This window comes from Myotis myotis, unplaced genomic scaffold (assembly GCF_014108235.1).
Source record: "Myotis myotis isolate mMyoMyo1 unplaced genomic scaffold, mMyoMyo1.p scaffold_m19_p_3, whole genome shotgun sequence".
Taxonomy (NCBI): Eukaryota; Metazoa; Chordata; class Mammalia; order Chiroptera; family Vespertilionidae; genus Myotis; species Myotis myotis.
In genome coordinates, this window is record NW_023416335.1 from 209,720,105 (window position 1) to 209,745,689 (window position 25,585).

Below are 25,585 nucleotides of genomic sequence, written 5' to 3' on the forward strand. Positions count from 1 at the left end.
GCTTTCGCAGACCGGGTGGTGTTCCTTCGCGACTTGTAGGAAAAGCTGCTTGTGGGAGTGGGCGTGTCATTTGACAGGAAAAGTACGCACTGTGCGTGATGACGTAGGGCGTTGATTGGAAGAGAGACCGCGCGTACCGGCGCCCCACCTTCAGCCCAAGTCGACCTCTTCCTTGCGCTCGAGGTAGGCGGGAAGCGTCCGTGTGTGCGTGTTGCCGGCGGGTCAGGGTTGGCCGGGTCCCCCTCGCCTGGCCGCAGGGCTGCGTCGGCCTGTGGTGTGCGGCCCGAGTGTAGAGGCAGCCTCTGGTTCCCGCTCCTGCCTTCCGGGCAGGTGGCACGCTCGCGGCCTTGGAGGCCCGCCTGCACTTGAGACTCCACTGGGCATGGCCGGCTGAGGACTTGAGGGGGATTTGGGGCGGAATGAGGACAAATGCGTCCACTAGAGGACCGAGCCTCCTGGAGCGGGAATCCCTCAAGTCCCGACGGTGCCCATGGTGGAACGGAACTTTCACATCCATCAGAGTGGCCACCCTGAGCCCCCGCCTTAAGGGATAACGAAGGCGAGGCTGCTGGAAAGATGCCCACTCACCTCTGGGTCTCGGGGACCGAGAGCTCTCCAGGCAGCAGGACCCAGCGTCCACATTCCTCACGAGTAACCACCGGCCCTTAGAACAGATCTTAAAGGAATTGATATTTTTAGGTTTAAATTTGCTTGTACTGAACTTAACTTTCTTTCATCTAGTGACCCGTTACCAACATGTCAGGGTGGGAGTCTTTTTACAAAAACGAGGGCGATGAAGAAGAAGAGCAGGAGGAGGGCCCGGAAGCAGCAGGTAGGTGACTGTCACCTGTACCGCTGTGTGTGTGGAAGACCCTCCCTGCCTGTCTGCTGGGTGTCCTTTGCTGTGTAATGGCCCACCCTCCTCTCCTGAGGACCTCAGATACCTTTCTCCCTTTGGACTTTGCGGAGCTACCCTAGGCTCTTTCATTCACGGCCAGCTCTAGACTGTGGGGCATTTCTAGCTTGAGCTTTTGCTGGGCGCTCACTGGTAGGTTGCCATCTGTGGAGCTCCAGTAAATGACCCTGAGCAGTGGCATCTTCTGTTACCTTAGATGGCTCAGGTGAGCCTCTTTCTGTTCCAGGAAAGTAGTTTTCTGTTGTTGTTGTTGTTTTTTAATATATTTTATTGATTTTTTACAGAGAGGAAGGGAGAGGAATAGAGAGTTAGAAACATCGATGAGAGAGAAACATCGATCAGCTGCCTCCTGCATACCCCCCACTGGGGATGTGCCTGCAACCAAGGCACATGCCCTTGACCTGAATCTTACCCGGGACCCTTGAGTTGGCAGGCTGACGCTCTATCCACTGAGCCAAACCGGTCAGGGCATGTTGTTTTTTTAATCTTCATGCTAGGTTATGTCTTTGTTGATTTTAGAGAAGAAGAGGGAGAGAGAGAGAGAGAGAGAGAGAAACATCGATCAATTTGCCTCCCATATGCACCTCAATCAGGCATCGAACCCACACCCGAGGTATGTGCCCTGACCAGAAATCAAACCTGAAGCCTTTCAGTGTACGGGAGGATGCTCCAACCTACTGAGCCGCCCGTCCAGGGCCCAGGAATATAGATTTACTCATCCTAGTACCTCAATACAAAAATGCCTTCCTACAATAATTGCAGCAACCAGAGTAAACATGAGCAACGCAGTTACAGCTGTCATTCCCTTACCATAACCTCCAGGTTTGGGGGTATATGTTCAGCCAACACACTAACACATAGGACAAAGAAAGAGAAATAAGGGATACATGTATCTGTATACTATTTAGTTTTAAGTCTGAAAACTTTAAAATGTTTTTATTAAAATTGAGAAACAGGAAATGTTGAAAAAAGAGAATATTTATTATAATCTATATACTCTATCACCCTAACACAACTACTACTAGCATTTTGGCATTTTGCATATTTCCTTCATATACCTTCATTCTGCATATTTCCTAAATACGTATGTATATCTGTTTTTTCTTTGTATCTGGGTTTTTATATAGTTGTAATCATAGTGCATATACATTAAAATTTATTTTTTAATTTTTTTGTTAATCCTCACCTGAGGGTATTTTTTCCATTGATTTTTAGAGAGAGTGGAATGGAGGGAAGGTGGGAGAGAGAGAAACAAACATAGATGTAAGAGAGACACATCGATCGGTTACCTCCTGCATGTGCCCTGACCGGGACTAGGGATTGAACCTGCAACCTGGGCACATGCCTTTGACTAGGAATTGAACCTGCAACCCTTCTGATGTGTAGGCTGACGCTCTAACCACTGAGAACACTGGCCAGGGCTGGATATTTTAATTATTTTCCACTTCTTACTTTAATAAATAACATTGGGGAAAATTTTGCATAAGGTTTTTTTCATATATTATTTTCTTAAGATAAATTTTTTTTTAATATATTTTATTGATTTTTCACAGAGAGGAAGGGAGAGAGATAGAGAGTCAGAAACATCGATGAGAGAGAAACATCGATCAGCTGCCTCTTGCACACCCCCCACTGGGGATGTGCCCGCAACCCAGGTACATGCCCTTGACCGGAATCGAACCGGGGACCTTTCAGTCCGCAGACCGACGCTCTATCCACTGAGCCAAACCGGTTTCGGCAAGATAGATTTTTAAGAGGTAGAATTTCCTGGGTCAAGGTGGAATTTTGTTTAAGGCTCTTGACATATGGTCATACTGTTTTAATAAAAGATGGGTAATGAAATTTATTGTATTAAGCAGCAGCGTTAAAAAAGGAGACCATCAGACATATGAAGAACACAACATCACCCTGATATAACCATGCCAAAATAAAGAAAACCGGCATGTGCTGAGCCTCTCTGGTCCGTGGTAGGACACACGGAGGGCTGTGTAACACCAAAAGAATGCAGTCAGCAAAATCCAGAAGGCGGATAACTGCACATGACACAACATCCTGGTTCTTCAACAAATACATTGTGAGACAAACGATGGAGGGGGTTAGCTAGAGCTTACGGCGCTTCAAAAACATTAAAAAAAACCCCACTAGTGTGTAGGAGTGTTTGCGTGGATGAGAAAACTATGAAGAAAAATAAGGAGTGCCCTAGCCGGTTTGGCTCAGTGGACAGAGCTTCGGCCTGCGGACTGAAGGGTCCCGGGTTTGATTCTGGTCAAGGGCACGTGCCCGGGTGTGAGCTCAGTCCCCAGTGTGGGGCACACAGAAGGCAGCCAATCAGTGATTCTCTCTCATCGATGTTTCTGTCTCCCCCTCTCCCTTCCTCTCTGAAATCAATAAAAATATTTTTTTTTTAAAAAAGGAGAAAAACAAGGAGGTGAAGTCAGGATAGTGGCTGCTCTTGGGAATGTTACCAGATAAATGTGTGGATGGTCTTTCTCCATTGCTAGTGGGAGTGGGGTTCTTGGGGTACCACTGATATAAGAATTTCCAGAGGCCCCTATGGGAGGATGAGATATGGTAGAAAGCTTTGTTTTTGTGGAATTACATCCTTGGGCTTATAAAGTCCCATTTCCATTGGATTCCAGTCCTAGAAGCTGTATAGCTGGGGATTCAGTAGAAGTAGAAGCAAAGCCCACTTAATACAATAAATTTAATTACCCATCTTTTATTAAAACAATATGACATATGTGTCAAGAGCCTTAAACAAAATTCTACCTTGACCTAGGAAATTCTACCTCTTAAAAATTTATCTTAAGAAAATAATATATATCCAAAATTTCTGTTCCAGTATGAAGCTGGGTCCAGTTTAGCATTAGGCTAGTTGCAATCTATTAATCCATTGTGTGTGGGGTCCACATGGCTGTGACCCTTTGGGTGAAGGTAGAAATGTGAGAGCTCTGCAAGCCAGGAGTCAACTTCAGCAAGCAAGAGCACAAAAGAGCAAGCTCCTTTGTTGAGGAGATTAAACATCTGAAAACTTCCCGAGCTTGCAGTGGTCACACCTCCTCTGGCCAATGACCTGTTCCCAGGTGTGGCTGACAGACAAGCACCTTACCCGTTTCATCCAGACTTCACTGGTCCTGCATCTAAACCGCAGCTTCCTGGCAAAGCTGCACAAATCGCATGCCCATATTTGGCCTTCCCTTTGCTCCTTTCCCGTTATTCATAACTAGGTTAAATGACAGTGCTATCAGGGGAGGCTCAGCATTGTAATTGGGAGGGAACATGGAGAGGGCTTCTGGGTGACTGGTAAGATTCACTGTGGAGCCGAAACCGGTTTGGCTCAGTGGATAGAGCGTCGTCTTGCGGACTGAAAGGTCCCAGGTTCGATTCCGGTCAAGGGCATGTACCTGGGCTGCGGGCACATCCCCATTAGGGATGTGCAGGAGGCAGCTGATCGATGTTTCTCTCTCATCGATGTTTCTAACTATCTCTCTCCCTTCCTCTCTGTAAAAAATCAATAAAATATATTAAAAAAAAAAAAGATTCACTGTGGGTAGTGATTTTAAGGGTGTTCATGCTATATAATAAAAGGCTAGTATGCAAATTGTCCCCTTGATGTGGAGTTCAACCAGGAGTTTGACCAGGGGGCAGGGCTGGCCAGCCAACCTCCCGTGCCCCCCCCCCCCTTGATCACTACCCCCCTCCCCCGCACCCCAATTGGGAGCAGGGCCAGCCCGCCAACTGCCCATGGCCCCTCCCCACAGGCTGGCCCGGACCGATAGCCCTGATCGAGGTGGGCCAGCCAGACCCTACCCCTGCGCGAATTCATGCACTGGGCCTCTAGTCTTATAATAATTCATCAGGCTATACTTCTGCTTAATGGGCTTTTCTCTATTTGTTCTATTTAAATAATAAACATGATAAATATGAACACAAGGGCAAGCATTTCCTTCCTTTTTTTTCCCCCCTGTAGGAGAATACACATATTCAGGAAGAGATAGTTTGATTTTTTTGGTTGATGCTTCTAGGGCCATGTTTAAATCAGAAGGTGAAGATGAAATGACTCCTTTTGACATGAGCATCCAGGTAAGACTACCTTTTTATTTAAAACAAACAAAACCCCAAAGTATTAACACTGCTTTTAAAAATATGGGCTCTGTGTGAAAATTTTGTTTGGGAATGATAAATGGTGGTTAGCCTCCCCGGATGGCTATGTGTAAAAGTGTGGCAGTGTTGGAGAACAGGCCCATTTAATTCTGGGTTTGAACTCCGGACACTAGGAATACATTGCTCCCACCTTTGGCATTAGTCCTGGTAGTAGAAATGGGCTGCTCCTTCTGTAGAGATGGGAGCAGAGCGGAAGAGAGGACATTCCAGCAATTATTGTATGGAAATGAGTCCTCTTGTAAGTGATATTTGGAAGTTGGGTGTTACCTGTGGTTGAAAAAGATTATTACAACAAAAAGACAAAAAACCCAGTTAAAAAATGGGCATAGGACTTGAATAAATATGCCTCTAAAGATATGCAAATAGCCAACAAACACAGAAGATTCTGAACGTCTTTAGTCATTAGAGAAATGCAGATCAAAACCACAATGAGATATCTCACCCACTAGGATGGATATAATTACAAAAAAAAAAAAAAAAAAGGAAAATAAGAAGGATGTGGAGAAACTAGAAGCCTCATACATTGATAGTGGGAATGTAAAATGGATCAGCTGCTGTGCAAAACAGTTTGGCAGTTCCTCAGAATTCAATATAGAATTACAATCTGACCCAGCAATTCTCCCAGGTGTATACCCAACAGAATCAGGTACTCAGATCCTGATTCTGCCACTTAATAAACTGTCTGGTGTTTAATGTTCAAAGAGTTGCCCAACCTTTTGGTATCTGTTTTCTCATCTGTGAAATGGAGAGAATAATAGTATCTTCCATATCACGTTGTGAGAATTAGTTTGTTTTTTAAAAAATATTTTTTAAACTTAAGAAAAATATTTGTATTGATTTTTAGAGAGAGAGGAAGGGAGAGCGTGAGAGTGAACCATTGATTGGCTGCCTCCAGCCCATGTGCCCTGACTGGGGATGGAACCAGCAACCTTTCTGGTGTATAGAACGACATTCCGACCAGCTGAGCACCTGGCCAGGGCTAGTTTAGTTTTCTAAAATGAGGTGTAGTTCACAGAACAAAATTAACCTTTCTAAAGTGTACAGTTCGAAGGTATTTAGTCATTCACAATGTTGTGTAACCACCACTTCTGTCTCATTCCAAAACATTTTGAAGTGGATAAAAGAATGCTTATACCTACATCGTAGTATTACTCAGGCATAGAAAGAAATGAAAAAACTGATATATGCCACCAGGTAAATGGACATGGAAAACATAGTAAGTGAAAGAAGCCAGACAAATGAAATGTAGACTAGATAATCCATAGAGAATGCAGGTTGGTCGTTCCTGGGGGCGGGGTGGGGGTGGCTGGGGAGGAATGGGAAGCGATGGTGCAATGGATATGGCGTTTGCTGTGGAGGTGGTGAAAATATTTTGGAACTAGATGGAGGTGGTGGGCACACAACATTGTAAAGTTACTAAATACAACTGAATTGCTCACTTTAAAATGATTAACTTTGTTATATGAATTACACTTCAATTAAAAAGGTCACTTCATAGAAAAGAATTTCTAAACATTTATTGTATATCTTAGGTCTCATATTTTTAGAGTTTGGAACCAAATGAGCTTCTCATGTTCTAATTTGTATACAGGCAGCTCTTGCATTTGGCAGATCAGAATATCTTGGCATTTAAAAACAGAATTAATAAAAATCAATCCTTAACTTTAAAGCAGTGGTTTTCAAACTTTTTTTTTTTTTAATTTCTTTTTTTTTTTTTAAATATATTTTTTATTGATTAAGATATTACATATGTGTCCTTGTCCCCACGTTACCCTCTAACCCCCACCCCCCCCATCCCCGCTCATGCCCTCACCCCCCCCCCCCCCCCCCGTTGTCCATGTCCATTGGTTAGGCCTATATGCTTGCATATAAGTCCTTTGGTTGATCTTTCCCCCTTACCCCCACCCTCCCCTACCTTCCCTCCAAGTCCCGACAGTCCAATCAATGCCTCTCCGTCTCTGGATCAGTCCTTGTTCATCAGCTTATGTTGTTCATTATATTCCACAAATGAGTGAGATCCTGTGGTATTTATCCGCTCTCAAGTTCCATCCATGCTGTGGCAAATGGTAAGAGTTCCTTTTTCTTCTTCCTCTTCTTAAAGAATACCTTTCAGCATTTCATATAATGCTGGTTTGGTGGTGATGAACTCCTTTAGCTTTTTCTTATCCGTGAAGCTCTTTATCTGACCTTCTATTCTGAATGATAGCTTTGCTGGATAAAGTAATCTTGGTTGCAGGTTCTTGCTATTCATCACTTTGAATATTTCTTGCCAGTCTCTTCTGGCCTGCATGGTTTCTGTTGAGAAATCAGCTGACAGTCGTATGGGTACTCCCTTGTAGGTAACTGACTGTCTTTCTCTTGCTGCTTTTAAGATTCTCTCTTTATCTTTTGCTCTTGGCATTTTAATTATGATGTGTCTTGGTGTGGTCCTCCTTGGATTCCTTTTGTTTGGGGTTCTCTGCGCTTCCTGGACCTGTAAGTCCATTTCTTTCACCAGGTAGGGGAAGTTTTCTGTCATTATTTCTTCAAAAAGGTTTTCAATATCTTGCCCTCTCTCTCCTTCTGGTACCCCTATAATTCTGATGTTGGTACGCTTGAAGTTGTCCCAGAGGTTCCTTACACTATCTTCATATTTTTGGAATCTCTTTTCTTTTTTCTTTTTCGGTTGGGTATTTTTTGTTTCTTTGTATTTCAAATCTTTGACTTGATTCTTGGGATCCTCTTTTCTGCTGCTGGATCTCTGTAAATTATTCTTTATTTCAGTCAGTGTATGCTTAATTTCTAGTTGGTCCTTTTTCATGTCCTCCATGGTCTCCCTATACTTATTGAGGGATTCATTAAATTTATCGGCGGTTTCCATAAAATTCTTGAAAAACCTTATAACCGTGGCCTTAAACTCTATATCCAATCGTTTGCTTTCCTCCATTTCTGCCATTTGTGACCTGTTTCTTTGTCTCCGCATTTTGGCAGCTTCCCTGTGTTGATAGAGTGGCCCTGTGCGCCAGGTGTCCTGTAGGGCCCAGTAGCTCAGCCTCCCCAGTTACCTGGGGTGGACACTCTTGGTGCACTCTTGGTGCCTTGGTTGTTGTAGAATCACTGGGAGGAATTGACCTCCAGGCCAATTGGCTGTGAGAATCAGCTGTGTCTAAAGTGGGAGAACTTCTGTGCTGAAGACACCCTTCTGGGGCAAGACTTGCTTCAGTGGGGCTTTGGTGCTCACTGAGTCTGCTCCCTGAGTGCGTCCCTTATGGATCTGAGGAGTTGCAGTCTGGATGGACCCCCTCTGACCACTGGGTACAGTGGCTCCTGGATCTAAGCAGGTGCTAATTCAGCCTCTGCCTGAGGCCACACAGCAGGAGCCACGAAGAGGCTCAGCTGTGAAGCAATGCAAGCCGCTGCGGGGCCTTGGGCCTTCTCTTGGAAGTTCCAGGTCTGCCTGGTTCGGCTGCAGTTAGGTACATTCACATGCAAAAGCCTCTGCCGCAGCCTGGGTGGGGCGGGGTCTCAGGGAGTCAGAGGGCGGAGAAAGCGGCCATGGCCGATTCTCCGCCTGGAGTCGCGCGTCTCAGTGTTCCGGTAACGGCTGCAAGCACCTCTGAGGGAAAGCCGCCCTCAAGTTCGCTCGCTGCCGGACAGACCAGCTTCTCCCCGTATGAGACCTGGGTCCCCAGAGACTTCCCGGAACTGGAGTTCAGAGCCGTGGGGAGTTTGTGATTCAAAAAGACAGCCGCGTCCTCAGGCGCCACCCCCTTTCCTCGCGCGCGCCGCCATACCTCTGCACTTCACCTCTGTAGCGCCTCTGGCTCTCAGCGTGCTTTTCTTTCCTTCTAGTTGTGGAATTTACACTCAGCCAGCCTTCCTGTTGTTCTGGATGATGTTTGCTCAGTCCTTTGCGGTAATTTTCAATTGTTGTGTGAGGCAATAATTTCCCGGTGTTTACCTATGCCGCCATCTTAGTTGCTCCCCTGGAAGTCGGTTTTCAAACTTTAACCTACATCAGAGTCAGCTGCAGGGGCTTGTTAGCATGGACTGCGGGGCTTTTCCCCAGATTCTGTGGGTCTAGAGCTGGGACTAAGAATTGGCATTTCCAGCAAGTTCCCAGGTGGTGCTGATGTTGCTGGTTTGGAGGTCACTCTTGGAGGAGCACTGCTTTAACCTTTTTGGGATCACAGCCCACTCTTTACAATGTGATGAGAACTATGTCCCTCTCCCCAGAAACACACACTCACAGTTCTACATGTAGTTTCAAAGGGTTCGAGGAACCCTTGATGCCTAAAGAACCCAGAAGAAAATGTAGTATTATGTAGCGAATACGTGAGACATTCACAGATGAGCATAGTCAATACATAAAAGCCTAAGCGACCAATGACTGAACGACTGACCAGTTGCTATGACACGCACTGACCACCAGGGGGAAGATGCTCAACGCAGAAGCTGCCCCCTGGTGGTCAGTGCGCTCCCACAGCCAACCTGCAGTCCCTCTCCCAGCCAGCCAGCCCTGATCAACCCTGATCTGCCAGGCTGAGGGACCCCACCCGTGCACGGATTTGTGCACCAGGCCTCTAGAGCAGGGGTCCTCAAACTACGGCCTGCGGGCCACATGCAAATACAAATATTGTATTTATTCCCGTTTTGTTTTTTTACTTCAAAATAAGATATGTGCAGTGTGCATAGGAATTTGTTCATAGTTTTTTTTTAAACTATAGTCCGGCCCTCCAACGGTCTGAGGGACAGTGAACTGGCCCCCTGTTTAAAAGGTTTGAGGACCTCTGACCTAGAGTCTCGTGTATTTGATAAGAAGCAATGAAAAAACGTTTTCTGTAATTCGATGTTAGTTTTCTTTTGTGTGTGTTTTTATTTCTTTATAAGAAGGCCTCACCAAATTTTTATAAGTATTTATAGACTGCTCAAAAAATAGATGGAAGTGTTTGTAGAAATGACTACTTGCCTGCAGATTATTGTCAATGAGTAACACTGTAAGTTCTGCATTTAACGAGAGAATTGTTGTGGAGGAAGGCTGCTGAGAAGCTCGGGCAGGACATGGAGGAGTCACCATGCTGGTTTATTCCCCAGCTTTGCAGATTCAGAAACTTAACTTTGTCAGTGTCCCCAGAATTAAATAGGCTGCCAGGACAGACCAACTCTTCAGAGACACCGATTGACCAGGTGCTGACATTAGTTTCAATAGGTAGCTAGACCTCTCCTGGTATACTGATGTTTTTAATTGTGTAATTAAGCAAATTGTATTATAGAAAATGCTGTTAGTAGTTATGACTTTTTTTCAGGTCACATATACTTATTGTTAGCTTAAACCTTTTATACAAATAATTATTTTATAAATGTAAATTCTGTTTCTTAGTATCAAGCTACTTGAGGAAAGGTCAGTGGCCTGACCAAAACCCAGCCAGTTAGTGTGTGACATCAGTGAGACTAATACCCAGGTTTTCTGATTCCATTACTGGGCTTTTCCCATATAGCAGTTTCCTCCCTGAGTATATGCATGTTTTAAATTTCTGATTTCTTATGATAAGGACTGCTTATACTTCTATTATATACTTACTGCACTCTGCTTTTGTTATAGTGTAATATATCTGACCATCACTCTCGCTGACTCATGAATTTCCTGAAGGTAGAGGTCATACCTTATTCTAATGCCATGTTTACATTCAGCAAATATATATCAAGCACCGATATGTGCCAGGCACTTATGGAGTTTAAGTTTAGTGCTAAGTAGTTAAACATTAATTGAATTTTTGTTTTTATTTTTCCAGTGTATCCAGAGTGTGTACACCAGTAAAATCATAAGCAGTGATCGAGATCTCTTGGCAGTGGTGTTCTATGGTACCAAGAAGGACAAAAACTCAGTGAATTTCAAAAATATTTATGTCTTACAGGAGCTGGATAATCCAGGTCAGTGTTTCTAAGATTAACTTTTCCCTTACATGTTTTCCCTGAACAAAGAGATGTGGAGAAGGCAGCAGATGACACCTTGACTAAGAGTATGCTTTCCTGCACTAGGGGGCTCTTCTTAGGATGTGGACTTTTGCTGTATGGGTTAAACAGCGTGGTGACAAATGGACCTTAGGCCCTTCCATTGGTCTTGTAAAGGTGTCCACTGACACTGACTTTTCTGCCCATTTGACTCCCTGTCTCTGATCAGGTGCTAAACGAGTGTTAGAGCTCGCGCAGTTTAAGGGGCAGCAGGGACAGAAACATTTCCAAGACCTGATCGGCTATGGATGTGACTACTCACTAAGTGAAGTGCTGTGGGTCTGTGCCAACCTCTTTAGCGATGTCCAGTTCAAGATGAGCCATAAGAGGATCATGCTGTTCACCAATGAAGATGACCCCCATGGCAATGACAGTGCCAAAGCCAGCCGGGCCAGGACCAAAGCTGGGGATCTCCGTGACACAGGTTGGTATTTCCCCCGTTCTTTTGAATTGGCACTTAATTTTATTGCTTCTGTATAGCTGATGTCAAACATTTGCTTTTCACCATTCAGAGTCAAATGAAAGAATAACATGCAGCTGGAGGAGACCCTTGTGTAACATTCCCAGTGAAAATGGGCAGGCCATTAGCAGTCTAAAGGACTCTACTGGAGCAAGATTTTCTTGATTTTAATGCTACTGTGAATGGCAGTTATTTGAATATGTTGTCCGAAGTCATTGTACAGCTGGCTCCCTTAGCCACTTTCTCTAATTCCCAAAATGTTATTAATCAGCCTAGTTCTTTGGGATTTTTATTTATTTATTATTTTTAATTTTTTTATTGATTTCAGAGACAGGAAGGGAGAAGGAGAGATAGAAACATCAATGATGAGAGAGAATCTTTGATTGGCTGCCTCCCTCAGGCCCCCTTACTGGAAATTGAGCCCTCAAACCTGACCAGGAATTGAACCGTGACCTTCTGGCTCAAAGGTCAATGCTCAATCATTGAGCCACACCAGCCAGGCTCTTTGGGATCTTTAAAAAGCATATTTGAACTTAACTGCAAAAATGTCTTGCTGAAAATTGTTTCCCCTCACTTGTGTCTGTCCTTGCCCCAGGTATCTTTCTTGACTTGATGCACCTGAAGAAACGTGGAGGCTTTGACATATCCTTATTCTACAGAGATGTCATCAGCACAGCAGAGGATGAGGACCTGGGGGTTCACTTCAAGGAGTCGAGCAAGCTAGAAGACCTGTTGAGGAAGGTCCGAGCCAAGGAGACCAGGAAGCGCCCACTCAGCAGGTGGGCACTGAGCCTGCGCCAACTGGCCCTGAGTCCTCTAACATCATCAGTAATGCATAGCTTTGATCTCCCTGGCTACTTAACTCTGGGCGGTGCCTCTGCCTCACTGTGTTCTTCTAAAGCAGTGGTCGCCAACCGGTGGTCCATGAGGTCCAAAAGGTTGGCGACCGCTGCTCTAAAAAACGTGCTTGATTTTAGGATAGCATAAGTTATTTGCTTTTCTTCCCTTGAAAGAGCTGGTATATTTTTTCAAAATAATGCAGCCCGTGCCCTGACCGGCGTGCCTCAGTGGTTAGAATGTCAGTCCCTGTACTGAAGTCTTAGGTTCGATTCTCACTCAAAGGCACATACCTGGGTTGCATGTTCAATTGATATGTCTCTCACATGGATGTTTCTCTCTCTCTCTCCCTTCCACTCTCTCTAAAAGTCAATGGAAAAAATATCATCAGGTGAGAATTAACAAAAAATAACACAGCCCCCCACTTTCTTGGGGTAAACAGTTGAGGCCTAACAGTATCCTCAGTTGCGCTCACTAGTTTATCGCCTGCTTTCTTCTCTGTAAAGTGGGGATAACAATAGTACCTGGTATAGAGCAAAAACTCAATAGATGTTAGTTAGCATTGTTAAAATTCTGTTATTCTGATTTCTTATAAACTTGAGACCAATAGGAACCAGATAGTTAGATTGTCATCTTTTTTTTTTTTTTTTGGTTTTTTTAATCCTCACGCGAGGATATCTTTTCCGTTGATTTCTTAGAGAGAGTGGAAGGGAGGGAAGAAGGGGGGGGTAGAGAGTGAAAGGGAAAGAGAGAGAGAGAAAAGCATTGATGTGAGAGAAACACATCAACTGGTTGCTTCCTGCGTGCCTCCAGATTGGGAACTGAACCCAAAACCCTTTGGTGCCCAGGCCGATGCTCTAACCACTGAGTGCACTGGCCAGGGCAGATTATCTCTCTCTTTTTTAAAATATATTTTATTGATTTTTTACAGAGAGGAAGGGAGAGGGATAGAGAGTTAGAAACATCAATCAGCTGCCTCCTGCACACTCCCTACTGGGGATGTGCCCACAACCAAGGTACATGCCCTTGACTGGAATCGAACCTGGGACCCTTGAGTCCACAGGCTGACGCTCTATCCACTGAGCCAAACCAGCTAGGGCAGATTATCTCTTTTTAGAGAACTTTGGCATTGGAATCCTAAGGGCGCCTTGGCATTAAGAGCATCAGGCTTTCATTTTTGACTAGTTTCCTCAATACAGAGGAATATGACCATTGGTGGTTTCTGAGCAGTTTTCAAGGAATTCCTGGTATGCTACTAGAGCAGTGGTTCTCAAACTTCCTAATGCCATGACCCTTTAATACAGTTCCTCATGTTGTGGTGACCCCCAACCATAAAATTATTTTCATTGCTACTTCATAACTGTAATTTTGCTACTGTTATGAATTGTAATGTAAATACCTGATATGCAGGATGTATTTTCATTGTTACAAATTTAACATAATTAAAGCATAGTGATTAATCACAAAAACAATATGTAATTATATATGTGTTTTCCGATGGTCTTAGGCGACCCCTGTGAAAGGATCGTTCGACCCCCAAAGGGGTCGCGACCCACAGGTTGAGAACCGCTGTACTAGAGGCTGCATGGCATTGTAAGGAACCACAACCCCACGCATTGCCGCAGTCGTCGTGTTGTCATTGCTATCCTTTCCCCCTAGGAACTGCTTCTCTTTCCTCAAGCCCCTGTTACCTCTTCCTCCTTTCTGAAATGACGGCATGTTGTTACCACAATTTGGAAACCTACCACAGCAAGCATGTCAAACTTGTGGCCTGCAGGCTCTCTGCCTCCTTTATTTGGCTCAGGTTAGCCTTTGAGCTTGACATGCTGGTACTACACATTTTGGTGAGGATGCATAAATTAAAGGGAGATTGCTTGGATTCTAGTTCTGGCCCCTCTGCTGTGTGGCCCGAGGCAAGGCATGTAACTTCTCTGAGCCTCAGTAAAATGGGAGCAAAACTGAGAGCTCCTTATAGGATTGCTGTGATGATTAAATGGAATAACCTAGGCACGGTGCTTGGCACATGGTAATTATTTATAAATGTTAGCTATTCTTACTACTTTGTGGTAGCGTCATTATAGGATACTTGGTATGACTAATACACTGGAGCTGTTTGAGGACTAATAATGCTTTAGGCTGAAGACCTAGAAAATTATTACACTTGTTCTTGCTATAACCAAATAGTAAAATTACTTTATTGCATGTTTATTGGGTGCCAGGCATTGTCTTAAATTCTTTGTGAATATATTAATTAACTTATTTAATCTTTAATGACAACCCTTTGAAATAGATTGAAACCTACCCATTAATAACACTTATTAACCTTAAGACATTTCAGATGAAGTTAAACATATCAAGCAACTTGTTTTGCACTGTGAGCTTCTATATTTTCCTTGACAAGTTATGACATAAGCCATGAGGTTGTAAACTATGATGTTATACTGTAACTTTTAAAAAATATATATTTATTGATTTCAGAGAGGAAGGGAGAGAGGGAGAGAGATAGGAACATCAATGATGAGAGAGAATCATGGATTGGCTGCCTCCTGCATGCTCCACATTGGGAATCGAACCATGATCTCCTGGTTCATAGGTCGGGCTATAACTTTATCTTAACTCAGAGTTATGATATTTTCAAGGTCGAAAGGTACCTTAATACATAAATGTGAAAATTTAAGACTGGGTACGGGGAGTAATGGATTTGATAGAAATAGAACCAAGATCACTTGAAGCCTGAGGTCTGAGTGGACCACATTGGCCAATGCTCTTTCCCAGGATACTAAAATTCAGAGGACACGGCAATTTTAAAAAATTACTTTGAAGATGGTGCAGGTTTTTTAATTGGTTACATTTATTGTCAGCAGCCGTTAGACAACTGAGTTTAACTGAGTCAGCCAGAATAATTTAAAATAGGAAGCCACCAAGTGGTTGGTGTTGTTAGTAATGCCATCTGTTACTAGTACTCACGATACATTACCAAATTGATCTGGATGCATAATAGCTGCTTGCTCCAGGAGCCAACATTTCTAGTTAGGACTCTGTCCCAACCCAGTGTTCTTTCCACCGTGTGAACCAATATACCTTTGAACTAGTTGTAACTTGTTTAAATATGTTCTCTTCTTTAAAATCAATACTCCTGAACATTCCACTACAGTAAAGATTGGGTTATTAATCTGATTCTCTCCTCCTTTTTGATAAAGATCTCTAAAGCCATAAATTTCCTTTGAACACTTTTTAGCTGCATCCTGTACCTTTTGATATGTTGTATTTTCACTTTTTTAAAAAATATATTTTTATTGATTTCAGAGAGGAAGGGAGAGGGAGAGAGAGATAGAAACATCAATGATGAGAGAGAATCATTGATTGGCTGCCTCTTGCACACCCCCAACTGGGGATCGAGCCCATAACCCAGGCGTGTGCCCTTGACTGGAATCAAACCTGGAACCCTTCAGTCCGCAGGCCAATGCTCTATCCACTGAGCCAAACCAGCTAGGGCTGTATTTTCACTTTCATTTAATTCAAAATAATTTTAAAATTTCCCTGTGAATTTATCTTTGACCTCCTGGATTATTTAGAAGGGTATTGTTTAATTTCCAAACATTTGAGGTTTTCCCAGAATTCTTTCTATGGTAGATCTCTAACTTAGTTCCAGTTTGGTTAAAGAGCATACTTGATATGATTTCAGTCTTTTTGGATTTATTTAGACTTGTTTTGTGGACAAGCATATGGTCTGTCCTAGAGAATGTTCCACGTGTGCTTGAAAAGAATGCATGACATGGGTTATTTTTGTGTTGTGCCTTTTTTACAATATCATGTAGTAAATATTTTGCACATTGTCATTACTATAGAATACATTTTAGAGATCCTGTTGCTTCTTACGATGTTGGTATGAATATTCTGGAGCAATATGTCATAATAGATACGTATACGAGTGTTGAATCAGACATACCAGAGTTTGAACACCGGGTTTTATTACTGGTCTGCCCTTAAACAAGTTAGGTAACATCTCTGAGCCGCGGTGCTTTCGTCTGTAAAAAGGACTGTAATAAGGCTTATGGGCGGCAAGCAATAGAAACAGACTCTTGATTAATGTCCGTATAATAAGCAATATTCTGAGCAGGGTGGGGAGGGTAGGAACCCGAGTGGCACCAGGAGTCTAGGTAGCAAGAACTAATGACCGTGCCTTCTAGGTGCTACTGTCAGAAAGCACCCCTCCCTCCATGTCCGCCTTTGGTCACTGCTTAGGACCCAGACGCTCAAGAGAATAGGTGCGATGGCTTGAGTCTGGGTCAGATGTATCCACCACTTGACCAGAGGAGGACATAGCACTTTGATTAACATCCCCCAAATCTGCAGTGGGGGAAGGGTGGTTCCCAAAGAAAAACTGGGGTTTCATTGTTAAAAAGGGGGGAAGGGGTACTAGATAAGCAGAAACAACAGATAATCAACACAGTACTTGTAGGGTTATTATGACAGTGAATAGCTGTAAAGGGATTGGAATAGTACTGAACTCAGTAAAAGTAATCATTTTTATTACAGTACATTCTTTTTTTAATATAAGCTTATTCAATAATTATTTTTTAAAAATCGATTTCAGCCGAAACCGGTTTGGCTTAGTGGATAGAGCGTCGGCCTGCGGACTGAAAGGTCCCAGGTTCGATTCCGGTCAAGGGCATGTATCTGGGTTGCGGGCATATCCCCAGTAGGAGATGTGCAGGAGGCAGCTGATCGATGTTCCTCTCTCATCCATGTTTCTAACTCTCTATCTCTCTCCCTTCCTCTCTGTAAAAAATCAATAAAATATATTTTTAAAAAAATCGATTTCAGAGGAAGAGAGAGGGAGGGAGAGATAGAAAATCAATGATGAGAGAGAATCATCAATCAGCTGCCTCCTCTATGCCTCCCACTGAGGGCACAACCCAGGCATGTGCCCTGACCTGGAATCGAACTGCGACCTCTTGGCTCATGGGCCGACACACAACCACTGAGCCACATAGGTTAGGCAGTATATTCTTTATCATTATTTTACATAGTTAATATATTCTGAAACTAATTTTTGTGGCATAGACCCTGAGATAGTATTATAGCAAACTCCATTGTATTATTAAAATGAGTTATATTTATATTCTAAGAGCTCATTTAGAATATAAGAGAGAGTAACACAATTTAAGTCTTGGGTGCCACTGTGGAATTTAGATAGGAAAGTATAATCTTTTAGTCCAGTGGTTCTCAACCTGTGGGTCGCGACCCCTTTGGCCGTCGAATGACCCTTTTACAGGGGTCTCCTAAGACCATCCTGCATATCAGATATTTACATTACGATTCATAACAGCAACATTACAGTTATGAAGTAGCAATGAAAATAATTTTATGGTTGGGTTGCAACATGAGGAACTGTATTTAAAGGGCCAGAAGGTTGAGAACCACTGTTTTAGTTTATGCTTTTTTATTTTTCTGTCCTCCAGGTTGAAGTTTAAGCTCAACAAAGATACAGCATTCACTGTTGGCATTTATAATATGGTCCAGAAGGCTCACAAACCTCCTCCAATTAGGCTTTATCGGGAAACAAATGAACCAGTGAAAACCAAGACTCGGACATTCAATGTAAACACAGGCAGTTTGCTTCTGCCAAGTGACACCAAGAGATCTCAGGTAGGCCTGCCCAGTGACTGAATTTTGTCTCATTGAGGAGTTCACAGGGAGGGGAGACAGTGATCAGCCTAACCTGATAACTTTCATGTGCGCATCTTTCTAGCCAAGTTGTTACAACATCATTACTCTTTGAAACTGTGGCATCTAGATCAGAGATACCATGAGAGCTAGAAAGTTAGAGCCAGTGTTTGAAAGAGACATTAGTGAAAACTTTAGCTCTTGCCCTGGCTGGTGTGGCTCAGTTGGCTGAGTGCTATCCCATGCACCACAAGTGGTCCGCTGGATTCCGGTCAAGGGCACATGCCCAGGTCTCAGGTTTGATCCTCGGTAGAGGGCGTGCAGGAGGCAGCGGATCGATGTTTCACTCTCACATTGATGTTTCTCTCTCTTTCCCTCTCCCTTTCTCTCTAAAATTCAATACACTATTTTTTTTTTCCCCCCAAGAAAACTAGCCCTTGATCACTCAGCACAGGATGGGCTGTATCTTACAGTCTAATTCCTTGTTCAGGTATAATAGCAGAAAATGCTTATAGTTAACTAGGGAGATGGGGAGTTAGGGAAAATGTGTTACGTGTCAAGTGCTTTTTAAATTTTTGATTTTTTTTAGGGAGAGATTCCCCCCCCCTCATTTCTCCTGTGTTTTGAAATGATACACATAGGCCTTATTTATTTATCTTTATTTATAAATATATTTATTGATTTCAGAGAGGAAGGGAGAGAGAGAGAGAGAGAGATACATCAATGATGAGAGAGAATCATTAATCAGCTGCCTCCTGCACGCCCCCTACTGGGGATCGACCCCACAACCCTGGCATATGCCCTGACCGAAAATCAAACCCGGGATCTCCTGGTTCCTTGGTCGACACTCAACCACTGAGCCACGCTGGTCGGGCCCTTCTTTCTTTCTTTTAAATCCTCACCTGAGAACATGCTTAGAGAGAAGGAGAGATAGAGAGAGAGAGATAGAGAGAGGCAAACATTGATCAGTTGCCTTCCATATGCCCTGCCCAGGAATCGAACCCACAGCCTTTCTGAGCATGAGACAGTGCGCAATGAACTGAGCCACGCTGGCCAGGCCTGAGTTTCTGACCCAATGTCCCTAAAGAAAACCTCCAGGGCTCTGTTTTTCATAAAACCCAAATTTGACTCTAACAGAGTAACTTCTGTAACTAATCACGTATCTAGGTTCACAACACAAACATTGAAGTGTGTATCTGCCTCCCACTACCTGAGACCCAGCCACTGCCTGACTTAGGTCCTCTCAATAAATGTGTGTGGTTCAACACCCTTTGTGTGTCAGGGATGAGCGCCCAGTACATGTAAAACGAGGGAAAGAATGAAGCTTGAAGAGCGTGGTCTTTGGCCCCAGACAGAGCTGGCTGAAGCTTAATTCAGTTGTATAACCTGGAGCAAGTTACCAACCATTGAGCCTCAGGCCCCTTATCTGTAAAACAGTTTTAACATCTCCCACCAAGGATTATTACAGAGGATACATTACACAGGATGGCAAACTCAAAGGACCTGCTGGGCACTCAGTAAATGTTAATTTCTGGTGGTGGGGGTGATGCCCCCGGTGAGCCATACTCCTGCTCCGTAGAAGAAAGCTGGCTTTGACTCGCCAGCGTCATGTGGCAGCTATTTGGAATCTCCAACAGCCTGCCTGTGTGGCCCTTCCTGTTTCCCGCCTTTAGATCTATGGGAGCCGTCAGATTGTGCTAGAGAAAGAGGAGACGGAACAGCTAAAACGGTTTGATGAACCAGGTTTGGTTCTCATTGGTTTCAAGCCCTTGCTAATGCTGAAGAAGCACCATTACGTGAGGCCCTCCCTGTTTGTGTACCCCGAGGAGTCCCTGATTAATGGTAAGTGGCACAGACCAAAGGTAAATGACTGAGTAGCACAGAAAGCAACTTGCAGAGCTGCATTTCCTAAAGAGGTGCTGATTGGAAACTGCATAGAGTGTATTACTGGGGTAATTAAACATGCATTTATATGTATATATACATACACAGTATATATTTAAATATGTTTTTATTGATTTCAGAGAAGAAGGGAGAGGGAGAGAGAGAGAGAAACATCAATGATGAGAATCATTGATTAGCTGCCTCCTGCGTGCCCCCTACTGGGGATCGAGCCCGCAACCTGGGCATATGCCCTGACCGGGAATTGAACTGATAATCTCTTGGTTCCTGGGTCAAAGCTCAACCACTGAGCCACATCAGCTGGGCTTACTGAGGTATTCTGAAAGTGTTTCATGTGCAAATAAATTTTGGAAATGTGGGACTAAACTAAAAGAAGCTTTTCTAGGACCTATGATATGCCAATATGCATTATGAATATCCAGGAGGGGTATGGAATTAGCATTTTAAAAACTTCCTTCTTTGAGGCATCAGATAGACAGTTTGAAAAACAAACCACAAAACAAACTTTTTCCCTAACGTTGGCAATTAAAGATGGTATTAACTCAGGCATTGGATTTATTTTACTGTCTTCTAGACCTATATTCTGTGCTATAGCTAATGAACCCCCTGATTTGACTGATTGGTTTTCATCAATAACTGGGGCTATGTCGTTAACCTAAAGAAGGTAAAAGTGAACTGACATTAATAATTCACATTTGAGGCATCCATTCTCATTCCTTTCCCCTCAGCTCTGGATCCATCACCCCTTACCTATTGAAGTATCATAAACCCTTTAAAGAAAGTGGAAGAAAAATTACCCCTAAAGGGATGTTTGTTTTGCAGGGAGCTCAACCCTGTTCAGTGCTCTCCTCACCAAGTGTCTGGAGAAGGAAGTGGTGGCAGTGTGCAGATACACCCCCCGCCAGAACATCCCCCCTTATTTTGTGGCCTTGATGCCACAGGAAGAGGAGCTGGATGACCAGAAAATCCAAGTGACTCCCCCAGGTATGTGGCAGAGAGATTTTCCGGGCTTCTGAACCTTGTCAGGCTTTGGAATCCCCCATGGGGTTCGTGGGACTGGGAAGTGTGTGTTTTTAAGGTTTCACAGGTGAGTCTGATGAGTAGCACAGAAACCAAATGTGGTTGTACAGTGCACAGCACGTACTATCAAGCAAGGCAGCTCTCCGACCAATGATTCTCTCCCATCATTGATGTCTCAATCTTTCTCTTCCTCTCCCTTCCTCTCTGAAAAAAAAAAGAAAAAGGAACATCAGTGATGAGAAAGGAACATCGATTGGCTGTCTCTTGCACGTCCCTACTGGATATCGAGCCCACAACCTGGCATGTGCCCTAACTAGGAATCAAACTGTGACCTCTTGGTTTATGGGTCGATGCTCAACCACTGAGCCACACTGGCCAGGGAACCCAGTTTCTCCTTTTCCAGCTGGCTCTGGGTGAGGCTCTGTCGAGAGTAGGTGTTAGAAGGAGATAACAGGGCAGAGGAGAGCGAGGGGACTTGCTCCTCCCTCTTGCCCAGTACTATTGGCATTGCCTGCAAGGGCACTTCCCAGGGCAGCAGCTTGGCTCCAGTCTCCAGATTTTTCAGTCTTTCTAGAACCAACCAGTGAGTGGAACAAGATCAGCCTGATTGCCCTCGCTTCTTCCCTTTCAGCATGTGGTGGAGGGTGAGGAAATGAAGAGGGGGCTCAGAGGGGGCCTGATGGAGCTGGGACTTAGTCCTTAGGGAGCGGGCACTGTCCAGCTGGCTCTAGTGTATCCGAAAAGTTGGAGGTGGGACCAGCTGCTGCCGCCAGGTAAAGAGCCCTGGCAGTGATAGGAACAGGAAGTATATGGAGGAGCACTCCTGCCTTGGGGTTGCCCTCTTGAGGAGTGTGTTAGGCAGATGCTATCAGAAATTAGCTGGTAAAGGAAAAATGGGGCTGGCAGGGTCGCAGCCTCAGGGTGAATTTGGCCCTGGCCACGTAGCTCACTTGATTAGAGCGTCCTCTTGATGCACCAAGGTTATGGGTTCAGTCCCTGGTCAGGGCACCTACAGGAATCAGCTGATGGATGGGATAACAAATCGATGTTTCTCTTTATTTATTTATTTTTTGAAAGTGAAATGTTTTAATTATTCCAATTAAAATCCAACAAATATTGTCAGATTATATATATTTTAAAAAACATGCTACTTACAAGAAATAAACCTCAAATATAAAAAAGGGAAGAACAAAAGAATATACCAAAAAAATGCTGCCAACAAAAATATGTTGAGGTAGTTACATTAGGATCAGATAAGGTAAGCTTTAAAGCAAAATATTTCACTAGGTATAATGTGTTTCTCTCTCTTTAAAAAGACGGGTGAATTTGGAGCTGAGGGACAAATGACAACTCAGTCACTGAAACCTTTTGTTAAGTCAAGTCTCAGAAATCTTATCTCTTTTCTTCAGGCTTCCATCTTGTCTTCTTACCCTATGCTGACGATAAACGGAAGGTGCCCTTTACTGAAAAAGTCGTGGCAAACCCAGAGCAGGTCGACAAGATGAAGGCTATTGTTCAGAAGCTCCGCTTCAAATACAGGTGAGTAGCGGGCCGATCACTGGCTTGCTTCTGGAACTGCCTCCTGGGTTGAAAGTCCCTTTTTTTTAATCCTCACCTGAGGATATGTTTTCTCAGCTGACCTGGGACCTGCACTGAGTTGGGTTAATTTAATTTTATTATTTTTAACATGTTTACATTTTTATTTTAAAATTTACTTGTGTTTCCATTACGATGATTTTAACAGAAGTGACAGCTTTGAGAACCCAGTGCTGCAGCAGCACTTCAGGAACCTGGAGGCCTTGGCTTTGGATTTGACGGAGCCCGAACAAGCAGAAGATCTGACGTGTAAGAAGGCGCCACTGAGAGGCGTCTTGTCGGGGGGCTTTCTGCTCGATCTCGCTCTGGACAGTAATGTGGATGCATTTCCTAGCGCCCTCTTGAGACTTAACCTCGTTGTCCCTAACCCTCCCTCACCAGGCCATTTTTCCTATGTTTTGATTTTCTAGTGCCGAAGGTTGAAGCAATGGATGAAAGACTGGGTTCCCTCGTGGAGGAGTTTAAGGAGCTTGTCTACCCACCAGATTACAACCCTGAGGGGAAAGTTCCCAAGCGAAAACAAGGTGAGAGCTGGGCGTGGACATCCTGTGGGTTATTTCCAAAAGTTGTCCTATGGTCCTACCGCAGAGAATAATGACCCTTCCGGAGTTCCTGTGCAAACCTACATGTTTACATGTACAAAGGCATGCTTCAGCATAAGGGGACTAGTATTCACATTGTTTCTAGTTTATTGTGTCACTCAGCTATATATGTTCAACAGTTATTTTTTTTTTTTTTTCAAATATATTTTATTGATTTTTTACAGAGAGGAAGGGAGAAAGAGAGGGATAGAGAGGTAGAAACATCGATGAGAGAGAAACATCGATTCAGCTGCCTCCTGCACACTCCCCACTGGGGATGTGCCTGCAACCAAGGTACATGCCTTTGACGGGAATCGAACCCGGGACCCTTCAGTCCGCAGGCCGACGCTCTATGCACTGAGCCAAACCGGTCAGGGCTCAACAGTTATTTTTATCCATATTTACTTTTCTACCTCATTTAAAAAAATAAGACAACAGCCGTGGCAGGTGTTTCTAAGTGGTTAGAGCATCAGCCCACACACCAAAGGGTTTCGGGTTCAATTCCCAGTTAAGGGCAAAGCCTAGGTTGCAGGTTTGATCCCTAGCCCCAGTCAGGGTGCTTGCAGAAGGCAACCAGTTAATGTCTCTCTCACATCAATGTTTCTCTCTCTCTTCCCCCATTCCCACCTTTCCACTCTCTCTAAAAAATCAGTGAGGGAGCCCAACCAGCATGGCTCAGTGGTTGAGCATCGACCTGTGAAACTAGTAGGGCACGGTTTGATTCTTGGTCAGGGAACAAAATAGAGGGCATGCAGGAAGCAGCTGGTCAACGATTCTCTCTCATCGATGTTTCTATCTCTCTATCCCTCTACCTTCTCCCAAATCAATAAAAATATAGTTTAAAAAATCAGTAGGGGAAAAATATGAAATAAATATGTAAAAAATAAAAAACAAAAAATAAGGCTATATAGTGCTTCATTAGATAGATGTGCTAGTTTATTCAGCCAGCCCTTTATTGATGGATATGCTGCAGTGAACATGGACCACCATCATGTACTTGTGTGAACAGATCTATAGGATAAATTCTAAGCACTGTAATTGCTGGTTCAGGTTGTAAACATTTCAAGTTTTGATAAGAATTGCCAGTTTGCCTCTGAAAAGTGATAGCTTATACCCTGTCCAAGAAGGGGGATGGGTGTGTTTCCCTACACTCTCACCAATCCTGGACTTTATATACTATTTTTAATTTTCACAAAAAGTAAGAGGGGAAATTCTATCCAGTTTTGATTTGCAATTCTCCAATTATGATGAAATGTAGTTTTCTTGGCCTTTTTAGGGTCGGTGCGGCAGTGGGCTTTATCCTTTCTGCATCAGAAGCGCCTCTAGTGCCGTGGGAACAGAGCTCTTCACACCTGTGCATGCACTGGTGCTGTACTTGTTTGTCTCGCTCAGCCTGCACATGGTCCCTTGGTACTTACTTGGTCTTTGGAAATGCTTTTGGAAGGAGAGAGGGAGGGAATGAATACCTGCTCATTTAGATGAGACCAGTTTTGGGTAAACTGATGGCACTCAGAGTACTCTTAACACCCTCCTAGGTTGATAGTTTTGATTTTATGCTTAAATGAAGCTGCCTTATCAAGGCACTATCTCCCCAGAGTGTTCTAAGTGGGCATCATGGCTTATGGAAAATGTCTGACTGCAGTCCAGATCATGTGAGGTCCTATGCGTGTAGTTGGGATGCCACTGGTAGCATTTCCAATCACTCCCTCCCGACCTTTTCCCCCAGGTGATGAAGGTGCTGGAAGCAAAAGGCCCAAGATGGAGTTATCGGAAGAGGAACTGAAGGCCCATGTCAGCAAGGGCACGCTGGGTAAGCTCACTGTGCCCGTGCTGAAGGAAGCCTGCAGGGTGTATGGACTGAGGGGCGGGATGAGGAAGCAGGAGCTGCTGGATGCGCTCGCCAAGCACTTCCAGAAGGACTGAGTGACACCCTCCAGCCGCCACCCTTCCGCCCTGGAGCCAGGCTGCCTGACAAAAGCCAGAACTTCACATTTATGAGACTTTCTGTTGCTAAGGAGGCAAAGTAGTCCTCCCACTTTGTTGTGCCTTATTCTGACTGAATAGAGCCCTAATTTTGTACTAAATGCTGTTTTTTAGTGTGAAAGAAACATGTGTCTTGCATCCAAAGATCATTTGCTATTGGCTATTAGCTTAATTTTCTCACATCATCACAATGGGAACAAAATGAACACCAGTGAAGGTAGGGACAGTGTGATGATTAAGGACAGATGAGCAGATTTCAGGAATGACAAGCCCCAGCAAGATCCTGTCCTCTCCTCTTTTCCTTTAATTGTGTCCTATTAACCACTAGCGTGCCGGGGAGTGCTGGGAGCGCTATCGCACTCCTCCTGCAGTGTCCAGTTCTAAGTCTGCTTTTATTAGTGATGATGATATTGCTAAATATGTCAATTCTTGCTATGAAGATGACGATTTTGTGGAAGATATTGA

The 25,585-nt window shown here is 43.9% G+C and overlaps 1 protein-coding gene across 3 annotated transcripts; it reads left to right on the forward strand.

Annotated features, from left to right (window-relative positions):
• The first annotated feature begins 30 nt into the window (after positions 1-30).
• Positions 31-25,264, forward strand: XRCC6 (X-ray repair cross complementing 6). 3 transcript variants are annotated; one of them, XM_036298845.1, is made up of 13 exons: positions 31-183; positions 742-832; positions 4,887-4,999; positions 10,852-10,990; positions 11,241-11,495; positions 12,127-12,310; positions 17,834-18,020; positions 19,712-19,880; positions 20,763-20,924; positions 22,370-22,499; positions 22,705-22,805; positions 22,967-23,080; positions 24,864-25,264. In XM_036298845.1, exons 2-13 carry the CDS (start codon positions 757-759, stop codon positions 25,058-25,060), a joined length of 1,827 nt encoding a protein of 608 aa, XP_036154738.1. In that variant the 5' UTR covers positions 31-183; positions 742-756; the 3' UTR covers positions 25,061-25,264. The 3 variants fall into 3 exon arrangements, with proteins under 3 accessions (XP_036154738.1, XP_036154739.1, XP_036154740.1); XM_036298846.1 differs by lacking the exon at positions 4,887-4,999; XM_036298847.1 differs by lacking the exons at positions 31-183; positions 742-832 and adding an exon at positions 10,662-10,709.
• Positions 25,265-25,585: the final 321 nt, after the last annotated feature.